This window comes from Haliotis rufescens, unplaced genomic scaffold (assembly GCF_023055435.1).
Source record: "Haliotis rufescens isolate VD_foot unplaced genomic scaffold, xgHalRufe1.0.p SCAF_59, whole genome shotgun sequence".
Lineage (NCBI taxonomy): Eukaryota > Metazoa > Mollusca > Gastropoda > Lepetellida > Haliotidae > Haliotis > Haliotis rufescens.
The window spans coordinates 1,131,261-1,143,498 of record NW_025964323.1 but is presented as its reverse complement, the minus strand read 5'-3'; the positions used below and the strand labels follow the sequence as shown (position 1 = coordinate 1,143,498).

General features: G+C 40.4%; 2 protein-coding genes across 2 annotated transcripts in view; one reads left to right on the top strand and one right to left on the bottom strand.

Moving 5' to 3' along the window:
• Positions 1-6,039: 6,039 nt before the first annotated feature.
• LOC124142778 (hercynylcysteine sulfoxide lyase-like) overlaps positions 6,040-12,238 on the bottom strand; it is a 34,571-nt gene continuing 28,372 nt past the window's right edge. Inside the window, exon 9 of the mRNA XM_046511434.2 lies at positions 6,040-10,191. Coding sequence (XP_046367390.2) covers positions 10,012-10,191 — 180 coding nt within the window. The 3' untranslated portion in view covers positions 6,040-10,011. The remainder of the gene's footprint in view (positions 10,192-12,238) is intronic.
• LOC125374565 (circumsporozoite protein-like) lies at positions 8,594-9,031 on the top strand. The gene has a single exon (XM_048385437.1). The coding sequence runs from the start codon at positions 8,594-8,596 to the stop codon at positions 9,029-9,031; it is 438 nt and encodes a 145-aa protein (XP_048241394.1).

Genomic DNA, 12,238 nt, shown 5'->3' with positions numbered 1-12,238 from the left:
GATACACAATCAAGCAACCTTGGGGACACGATGATGACACACAAACAAACCTTGGGGACACGATGATGACACACAAACAAACCGTTGGGACACGATGATGACACACAATCAAGCCGTTGGGACACGATGATGACACACAAACAAAACCTTTACGACACGATGATGACACACAAACAAACCGTTAAGACACTATGATGACACACAATCAAGCCGTTGGAACACTATGATGACACACAATCAAGCCGTTGGGACACGATGATGACACACAAACAAAACCTTTGGGACACGATGATGACACACAATCAAGCCGTTGGGACACGATGATGACACACAATCAAGCCGTTGGGACACTATGATGACACACAAACAAGCCGTTGGGACACTATTATGACACACAATCAAGCCGTTGGGACACTATGATGACACACAATCAAGCCGTTGGGACACTATGATGACACACAAACAAGCCGTTGGGACACGATGATGACACACAATCAAGCCGTTGGGACACGATGATGACACACAAACAACCCGTTGGGACACTATGATGACACACAAACAAACCGTTGGAACACTATGATGACACACAAACAAGCCGTTGGGACACTATGATGACACATAAACAAACCGTTGGAACACGATGATGACACACAAACAAACCGTTGGGACACTATGATGACACACAAACAAACCGTTGGGACACGATGATGACACACAAACAAGCCGTTGGGACACTATGATGACACATAAACAAACCGTTGGAACACTATGATGACACATAAACAAACCTTTGTGACACTTTGATGACACACAAACAAACCGTTGGGACACTTTGATGACACACAATCAAGCCGTTGGACCACTATGATTACACACACACAAACCGTTGGGACACGGTGATGACACACAAACGGGCAATCGGGGTACGATGAAGACACACAACCTGGCTAGATTGTGTGGCATCAGCGTACCCCGACCACTTGGGTCATGATGACACACAATCAAGCCAGGTCAAATAGACTCTCATGACGGTCGGCATTGGGTATGCTGCACTAGAATCACCACAGGAGCAAAATAGGCCGATATAGTTATGTTCATCACGATCGTTATATATATTATTCTCTATCTCATTCATTTCGTATTACTTGTATTTATGTGATGTGCATGCATATACTGTAATTCAAATGTGGGGCATCAAAATTATTGTCTCCAGCATGCAGTGAGTATATCCATAAATAATTCATATAGATGCATAGCCAAAGTGAAATACAAGAGCGATACATTTAGTCACGACAACCTATGTACATGTGACATGCTACACTACTTCGAGGTAAGTTGTTTTTCACAAATTTTGTTTTCTAATTTCGATTAATATAACCAAGGGAACGAAATTAAAAGCTGTTTTTTTTTAAATCATCCTTTTTGTGTTAAATGTTTTTTATAAGACTAATATTGACACATTGAATATTACACTCCATATGATAACCCCAGCATCTATACATCACAATTATGGTGTGGGTCGTTTAACCTGCAAATAATTGAATTTATTTGCGAGATGTGACGTATTGATAGAGAACGAAGCGTGTCGTGTGGTTGCGTTTAATATGGCGGTGCTGAAATATGTTGCTTATTAGTTTTATTTATGAATAGTAATATATTGTTAAATACATTGTGTATATGATAAAGGTTATTTCAGTGAGCGTGCAGGGTTACCGTTCCGACCACTGATAATACACAATGGTATTTCGAGTTTTTTTCCATACAGTGTTTTTATATATTCATGCATGGACATTTGTAGAGAGATATTGCCTATATATATTTTAGAGCATGACCACAATATTACCAATGTTTGGACAGAACCAAACTAACATTACTGTTTATATGATTGTGTCAATTATTAAATGAACATTCATCTAATTTCCAAACATGGCATGTTTACGCATATTTGAAATCCTGTTAAAATAGTTCATATTGTGGATTTTTGTGTTGTTGTCATGGATGATCTGATACGAGACAGCCTAAACTGCAACGGTTGTACGGTTGTCGCAAAAGCCGACACAAATGTGAATTTTGTGGATCGTTGCTCATGGTATGGACCACTGGATTGCTCCTTCCTCGACTACTTAGTCTGTGAAATGCAGTGTTAGTGTACAGTGTTTACTTTCCTTACCCTGTCTGTCAATGTCAGTAACCACTTGATCACGTTCGTTGGTTGGTTTGTTGTTTAACGCCGCACTCAGCAATATTCCAGCTATATGACGGCGGTCTGTAAATAATCGAGTCTGGACCAGACAATCCAGTGATTAATATCATGATCGATGGATCGATGACATGCATCAACCAAGTCAGCGAGCCTGACCACCCGATCCCGTTAGTCACCTTTTACGGCAAGCATGGGTTGCTGAAGACCTATTCTACCCCGGAATCTTCACGGTTCTATGTACACGAGCGGATGATTATAAGGTGTTATCGCATTCTGATCTGCAATGTACATGCGAGTTGTCGAATCACTACCTGTGTTATCAAATTGTACATAGTGTCTTGTTTCTTGTTGGAAATCCCTAAATAAAATAATCGTGGAATACAGATATATGTTAATTTTTACTGATCTCTAGCAGAAAATAATCGTATAAGTGGGTTATTCCGTGGATAGTGCTGTGGAGATTCCATGTCAGAACAGATGCCCCGTGTCAGTCATAAGAGCAAGTGAGTGAGTGAGTGAGTTGGGTTTAACACCGCTTTTAATAGTATTACAGTTATTTCGCGGCGTGTCAGCTTAATGTGGGAGGAAAGCCCGAAGTGATGCAGGTCTGAGACGTTTACCACTTCGGTGAAACCCATGAGCACGGGTATGGTGCTGACAAACCTAGAAACCCAATCGGGGCGAACCGGAATTCGAACCCACAATCATAGGTTTCTGGCGTGCCCAAGGGACACAACTCTCCACAGTGAGCGAATCGCGTCGCCTAAGACGACTGGGCCACCCGTGCTCCCGTCTGTCATCAGAACTGACAAATAAGGATTAGATGGCCCAACGTGGAACCTAATGACGTGGATCTCCCAGCTCTTACAGCCAACCACTTGTCTGCCAAGCGACGCTCGAATATTTACAAAGGTCGATGCTTATAAACTGCCGGGCAAAAGAAAGTATTCACCCATGTTTGATGGTGGCTTAAAATGAAACAAACCGAGAAATAGTAATTTGTATGTATGTATTTGATGCGGGTATCAAGGCTATGTTTGCAGTGTTTCGGCAACTGTTTTTAGCGTAGTAACGTTTTGATAACAATTGAATGTTTTTGCTTAAATCCAGTTTTTCCGCCTCCGTGGTCTTGTGGTAGAGCGTCCGCCCGGAGAGCGGAAGGTCCGGGGTTCGATCCCCGGCCGCGTCATACCAAAAGACGTTAAAAGATGGTACTTGTTGTTACCCTGTCTGGCGCTCGGCATTAAGTGGCTAAAACAAGGACTGGTCGGCTCGGAGTCAGTATACTGTGTCTGAGTGGGGTATTCATGTTAAACTGCGGCATGGTATCTCAGTGAGCTAGCACTATAAATCGGCATCAGTCCGGACTAGTACAAGCAGCCACACACACACACACACACGTGCATGCACGTCCCTATATAAGTGCAATAATCTTGGACGCGACGTTAAACCCCATTTCACCTCACCTAAATCCAGTTTTTAAGTGTATACATTCTTTTGCTTGGCAGTTTTGATGGGGCATTGCTGACTAGGAGTTAGGCAACATTCAAAGACTCATTGATGGGATCGTGCAGTCATCACCCAGCCATCCCACCCCATCTGTCTTGGTGTATGTATACTCCTCACAAAAAGTTAAGCAACAAGTATTATTTTCCCTGCAACATTCTCATCAGTGTTGAATGCCATCCATTGAGAACAAATTCAGGCAGAATTACCAACGAATACTCGACTTAAAGCCTTTTCCATGTAGATTTTCCTGATAACACTGATAACATCGCCTGAACACAACCCCCCTCAAAACACACATGCAAAATGCACGACATGCATGTTTTACACACTTCACCCATGCACCCTGATCGCTTAAAAACTGCCAGCAAGGGCAATTTGTCAACATTAACACTTTAGACATGGCTAGGCGTCACTTAACGCCATCTGAGGTTGCTCAGATTGTTGGAATGGTACATCTTTTCATCTTTCAGTGCAGCACATTTTTCCCTTTGAGGACAACGTGTGTTTGTGCTCTTTCTTTGTATTGCTTTAGTCAGTTTTTAGGTATTGGAATATATGAACATGGACTGACACATAATAGATTTGTTGCTTAACTTTTTGTGAGGAGTATAGTTCAACTTGCCCTTCGGTGTTATTGAGATCACACATGCTATATTTTCTCAACCACCATTTGATATATAGCAACGAACACATCACCAGTCCACATGAAAGTCGACATGGAGGAGAGAACTTCCGCAGTTCATGTAGCCACTGATATTAGCAGTGTTATGTCAGGACTTGATGAGGAATCGCTTTGACAGGTGTACATACATCCATATATGTCCCAGGTATAACTAGTTACCATGGGGATACAACCAGACAAACCCTAGACACAGTCATTGTACTCCCAAGGTAGAGTCAGGTGTTCCTGAGGTACAACCAAGTATTCTCTAGGTACAACCAGATATTTTCTAGGTACAACCAAGTATTCACTAGGTACAACCACGTATTCTCTGGGTACAAAGTATTCTCAAGGTGCAACCAGATATTCTCTAGGTACAACATGCTCTGTGTACAAAGTATTCTCATTGTGCAACCAGGTATACTCAAGGTGCAACCAGATATTCTCTAGGTACAACCAGGTATGCTCTAGGTACAACCAGGTATTCTCTTGGTACAACCAGGTATTCTCTAGGTACGACCAAGTATTCTCTAGGTACAACCAAGTATTCCCTAAGTACGACCAAGTATTCTCTAGGTACAACCAGGTATTCTCTAGGTACAACCAGGAAAGCTCTAGGTACAACAAGGTAAGCTCTAGGTACAACCAGGTATTCTCTAGGTACAAATAGATATTCTCTAGGTACAACCAGGTATGCTCAAGGTACAACCAGGTATTCTCTTGGTACAACCAGGTATTCTCTTGGTACAACCAGGTATTCTCTAGGTACCAACAGGTGTTCTCTAGGTACAACCAGGTAAGCTCTAGGTACAACCAGGTATTCTTTGGGTATAACCCGGTATTCTCTAGGTACAACCAGGTGTTCTCTAGGTACAAATAGATATTCTCTAGGTACAACCAGGTATGCTCAAGGTACAACCAGGTATTCTCTTGGTACAACCAGGTATTCTCTAGGTACCAACAGGTGTTCTCTAGGTACAACCAGGTAAGCTCTAGGTACAACCAGGTATTCTTTGGGTATAACCCGGTATTCTCTAGGTACAACCAGGTGCTCTCCAGGTACAAATAGATATTCTCTAGGTACAACCAGGTATGCTCAAGGTACAACCAGGTATTCTCTAGGTACAACAAAGTATTCTCTAGGCACAACCAGGTATTCCCTGAGTAGTGCCAGGTATTCTATAGGTACGACCAGGTATTATTTAGGTGCACCCAAGTATTCTTTAGGTACCACAAGGTATTCTCTGGTACGACCAACCTGGCATTCCCTTGGCCCTACCAGGTATTCTCTAGGTCTAGATCATCTTCCCGTGCCCAGTCAAGACGATCTGATCAATAATCAAGATCTATATTGTGATAAAACGGGTCTTACATCACAAAGGGCATCGAATAACATGAGCACGCTGATTAAAAACATGAAAAGATTTGGTAAATATCTGCTGAGACCCAGTTGACGGTACACATGCTTTGCAAATCCTGCAATCGACTGAAATCTGCACGACAGTTTACGAACCGGATTTCGATTTCATTACGCGAGTTTGATTGGACTATGCATAGACTATATACAGGACACAGGAATATTACCAGATTCTTACTGGCTGCAGTTCTGAACATCATTCACTCACTCACTCACAATAATACCGACAATGTAAAGAATTGGACACAATAATGTAAGAAGCCCTTTATTAGTCACATCTATCAGTCAAAACTGTACAAACTAACTTGTAATTAAGTACAGTAAACTACGGTTATACCGAACTCAAAGGGACCACCCATTTTAGTTTGTAATAACCGTAGTTTGTTATAAGCATACATACAGCATATATGCAACACATGGCCGGGGCTCACAAGTAAGTTCGTTATATTGATCAGTTCGTTATAAGCGTGTTCGTTATAACCGTAGTTTACTGTATTGTGTAGATTTTCTCAACTATGTCTGCAACTTGGCAAGGCTGTCACTGATACACATTTTCACATACCGGTAATTAACTGATATTGCTTGATTATCTGCTCTCCTGCTTACATGTGAAGACATTGCTTTAAGTGCAGGGGTTTAAAATTTGCACTAGCCCGGTACTTTAATAGGGAGCTGAGAATGACGTTTAAGAGCACCCTCATTCATTCACCAGGGTAGTAATAATGTTGTAGCACATTATTATAAGGAAAGGAAAGCCTCTCCATTATTTCAATAAGGCAAAAAAATAAAGGAATCTGGCACTATAGAACAGAATTCAGTATATCCTCCTCCTCCTCCGCCTCATCATCATCATAAGAAAAAGAAAGCCTCTTCATTATTTCATAAAGGCAAAAAAATAAAGGAATCTGGCACTATAGAACAGAATTCAGTATATCCTCCTCCTCCTCCTCCTCTGCCTCATCATCATCATAAGAGAAAGAAAGCCTCTTCATTATTTCATAAAGGCAAAAATACATACTCATACAGATAAGATAAATTCTAGTTTATGAATTTTCTTTGCAATATGCCTAGATTAAGATAAATAAAACAAATTCACATTATCCAATTGAGGTATAGTTCTGCTCCAGAAATGGAAAATGAAAAATAGATGGAGGGCAGATGGTTGGATGGACATACAGATCGCTTTATCCCCCGTTTTTCAAAAAGGGGGGGATAAGAAGCACATGTTCAATGAAACCATAGTTTTATTGTTTTCACACTTTTGCATAACTTACGGTTGACTCTTCATAAAGCTAAACAATAAATCTATTCGTACGAATTCATGGTATGCACTATATACAATAAGGAAAATGACTTGGGTTTAAAAAATTCAACAACTAAACAACAAAATTGAATGAACTTAATTATATTCATGCCATTTAAAATATTAACATGGGAACAAGAAATTTTCCATACTACCAGTAAACATATGATGATTAAGAAGAACAATGATTAATAGGTAAACATTTAACATAGATACATCCCTGCCGTCCAAGGTATAAACATGGCAAACATTTTCAGTATGAATAAAAAGTTATGACTTGAAAATTGCATATACTCCGAGTACTGGTGAATAAATGCATTTGTCAAACAACATTAAGAGGTATAATCGTTGCCTTAGAATTGGGGCTGGGATGAGTAGGTCTCAAGTTGGGTACAAAATGTTCAGATGGGAATTGTTTTACCAGAGCCCTGGCAGAAAGTATTTAGATATAGCATAAAATGATCTGATCGTGCATACACTGAAGTTGACTGTCAAAGCTTTGTATTTATTCAAACATATAAATTCATTTACTCAAACATATAAATTCAGGAATGTTCGCAAAGTCAGAAAGAAATGCGAACGTTAGCAACAAGTACTTGTGTAACCATGGAATTTTTATTATTATTGTCATTAAACAATATATCATGTGACTAACCACGGGTCCGGGTACTGACAGGACTACCCGGGTCCTAATCAGGACCCATCCGACCCAAGTACCCGAGCTACCCATCCCAGCCCTCCTGAGAATACATCCCTGCCATTCCTTGATACAAATCCACTCCTGTCGACATTATGAAGTAAGGCCACTCATAGTAATGTACGGTAATATACAGTCTGCTTCTCTATATCCATGACATTATGAAATACCTGCCCCTAAAAAAGAAAGAAAAACAACAAAGAAAGAAACACAACTTTTTATGGCATTAAAATCTCTTCATGCCGTAACACAATTTCATAATCTGGGACAATTGATACTGCAAACTCCTAATAACATTTTGCTTGTGAAGTACTGTAAATCATGAAATATATATGGGCATGAAATTAACGCAAAATTCTTATACACGAGTGTCAAAATTTGTTTGTTGTTAAAAGCCACACTCCTCAATATTACAGCTATGTACATATGACAGCAGTACCGGTATGTAAATAATCAGGTCTGGACCAGAAAATCCTGTGATTGACATCATGAGTTTTGGGATTAGCTTCCTCAAGTAAGTATGAGTTACAGTTACTTAAAGCAATAAAGCTTCATTCTCGTATGATGCCAGTTTTGACTCATATAAACATGGATCAATATATTATTTCTGCTTTCAGCCCAAAAGGTCAATTGATTAAAAAGACTAATTTCGTCAAATTTATTTTCATGTTATGCCAATGTTGTATCACTTGTTCTGAATACTTATATCATGATCAAGTCCTGAAGTTTCACCAAAGTGATCGAGTGAAAAGAAAGATTTATTTACCTTGAAGGGAGAAACTAGGACTAAGAGAGTTATCATGATGTCTGTACTGTCCCTAACTTCATCCCCAAACTTCATCCCAAACATCATCCCTAATGTCATCCCTAACTTCATCCCTAACTTCATCCCTAACTTCATCCCCAACGTCATCCCCGACTTCATCCCAAACTTCATCCCTAACGTCATCCCTAACGTCATCCCTAACGTCATCCCAAACTTCATCCCCAACGTCATCCCTAACTTCATCCCTAACGTCATCCCCAACGTCATCCCAAACTTCATCCCAAAACTTCATCCCCAACGTCATCCTAAACTTCATCCCCAAACTTCATCCCTAACTTCATCCCTAACGTCATCCCAAACTTCATCCCAAAACTTCATCCCTAACTTCATCCCCAACGTCATCCCCAAACTTCATCCCAAACTTAATCCCGAACTTCATCCCCAACGTCATCCCCAAACTTCATCCCAAACTTAATCCCGAACTTCATCCCAAACTTAATCCCTAACTTCATCCCCAACGTCATCCCAAATTTCATCCCAAAACTTCATCCCCAACGACATCCCTGACTTCGTCCCTAACGTCATCCCCAACGTCATCGCCGACTTCATCCCCAACTTCATCCCTAACTTCATCCCCAACGTCATCCCTAACTTCATCCAAAACTTCATCCCCAACGTCATCCCTAACTTCATCCCTTACGTCATCCCCAAACTTCATCCCAAATTTCATCCCTAACCTCATCCCCAAATTTCATCCCAAATGTCATCCATAACTTCATCCCCAATGTCATCCCAAACTTCAACCCAAACGTCATCCCAAACTTAATCCCTAACTTCATCCCGATCTTCATCCCAAACGACATCCCTCACTTCATCCCAAACTTCATCCCAAACTTCATCCCTCACTTCATCCCAAACTTCATCCCTAACTTCATCCGTAAAATTACCTGCGTATATTTACTATATTGTATTTTTGAAAATGCACATTTATGTCTAATATGCACCTGCTACAAGTTTTGTGAGAAATGCTATTTTGTGTATTACGTGCAAAAAAACCTCTCTTTTGAAAACACATCAAGTCAGCCTTTTTGTGACATTTCAGAATCGCTTCCGTGTTTTGTGTTCCTGTAAGTACAAAACATGTAAGTACAACAGACAAAAAACCTTTTCAATTGTATGAATGCTTTATCGTAACTTTCACATAAACATAACTTGTTTATCATATTAACAATTTAGCAGTTTTGCTTGACGAAAAAAGGACCTTAACATCCCTTGTCAATCTGTGTGCACTTCTCAGTAATTTGAATAAAGATTGATTGATTGATTGTTTGACTAATTGATCATACCTCATCCATTAAACAACCAGGTGCAAAACCCTTTGAAACCATTTTACCCAAACCACTAACTTAGAACCAGGGGCTTTCATTTTTCATCCTCAAGATGCTCTGATGAAACTTAATTTTTCTTGTCAGCTTGGATGACTTCTAGGAGACAATCAGCCAGGCGCTTGTACTCCTCCAGCGTGTTGTACACCTGGGTACTGATGCGAAGATGAAGGTGACCCTGAATCACCTCGATGGCACACTGGATGTTGTACTTGTAGCGTATGTCCGTGTGGAAGGCGATCGATCCTTCCTGTAATTTCAAAGATATCAATATCGCACCATTCATGCCATTAAATTGTCAAGTCCTGTTATTCAAACCTTCTGATCCAAGGTTGGACGCCTTGTCCAGAAAGAGTTAAACCACAATCAGACAAACAGTTTGTTTGTTTGTTGTTTAATGCCGCACTCAGCAATATTCCAGCTATATGACTGCAGTCTATAAATAATCAAATCTGGACCAGACAATCCAGTGATTGACATCATGAGCATCAACCATGCAATTGGGAAATGATGACATGCATCAGCGAAATCATTAGTCCCCTCATAGAGAAGCCTAGTCGCCCTTTACAGCAAGAATGAACTGCTGAATACCATCAGCAAACTGACAAGGAACAGGTGTCGTCTGTGCGATGACACCACACCCTGCTACACCTCAACACCTGATTATTAAGTGTATTAAATCTCCATTCTTTTAAGATAAGTATCCTGGACCCAACTGACAACCCAAGCATTGTTTTTTTAAGTGATGTCACCTAGGGCTGGGACAAGTCCGAATTTACTACCCGGGTACCCATCCCCCTATTACCCGACCCTACCCCGGTACCCACTGTAGGTCTCAAGAGATAGGTACAAAATGTCCGATTGGGCATTTTTTTACCATAGCACTGGCAAAACATATTTAGATACATGTATTAAACAATCTGGTCATGTATACACTGAAGTTGACTCAAGTTATATCTTTATTCAAAGATATGAAAAGTCAGAAGGAATGGCTGCATAGCCAGAAAGAAATGCGAACATTTGTGACTTGTAGTGTAACCATAGAGTTCTAGATACTTTTTGTCATTAAACAATATGTAGCCGGGCGTGGTGTGATGTGTCCAGCCACTGGGCTGCTAGTGAAAACAGGAGGCAGTTCTTGAAGATGATGATGATATTTATTCTTTTGGAGTAGATGGTGGGAGGGAAGCTGTAAACAAGAGTCCTCCCTCCATAAAGAGTTCATGCAGAATATGTTATAATCTAATTTAAGCCAAAAGGAAACAGATTAATTTATAGGGATATGTTGGGGAGCACATGGTTGAAGACCATGTGCTCAATTATTGTAACACAAAATGTGTGAGCTGGCAAATATTTAGATATAACAAATTAAATAATAATGCAATTAAATATATTTTACTTTAATGAAAAGCTGTGATACCCTTTCTATGAATATAATTGTTTCCAAAGCAGGATGGAAAGAGATAAGAATATTGAAATGTTTCTCACCTGTAAACAAGAGTCCTCCCTCCATAAAGAGTTCATGCAGAATGCATGAGGAGGGCAGGTGAGAAAGGAAGTTAAAGAAGTGGACCAAAGGGCCAATCAAAAGAAAGGTAGCATCTGACAGGTATTAAAAGGAAGTCAAGATGCTTCAGTCACATAAAGTGGTGGACACATCTAAAAATAGATAGGGGGAAGTCCAGGTGAAGCTGGAGAAATTACAGAGGCTGCAGAAGGGTATCAGGTTGGTGTTAGTTGGCTGACATTCAACTGCAGACAAGGACAACATATAATGAACATATAATGAACACAGAATGAAGTGATGGTGATAATAGATGAACATGTATGTATATATGTATAGAATGAATCTAAGGGGGGTTATAAGTGGGTGGTACTTATGTGGCTATAACTCATTCAGAGGTTAGCACCACCACCCGGCTACAAATACATCACGTGACTAACCACGGGTCCGGGTAGTCCTGTGGGTACCCGGGTCCTACTCAGTACCCACCCGACCCGGGTACCTGAGGAACCCATCCCAGCCCTAATGTCACCAGCTTTGTCACCAATTCAACAGAGAATTTCTCTTGCTCACGAAACCCAAATCAGTATGCCTCTCATGAGTCCATCTCAGATCTACATTCAAAATCGAGGCCATAATTACATCAGAAGAATGTTTTAAGTATAAATATTTCTTCCTCAGTACTGAGATAGGAGAGGAGTCATTCTGCTACAAGACATTCCCGTCGCATTCAAACTTCATTCAAAAGTAGAGTCAAGTAATTGGTGATGTCGCCACCAGATTCAATCAGGAA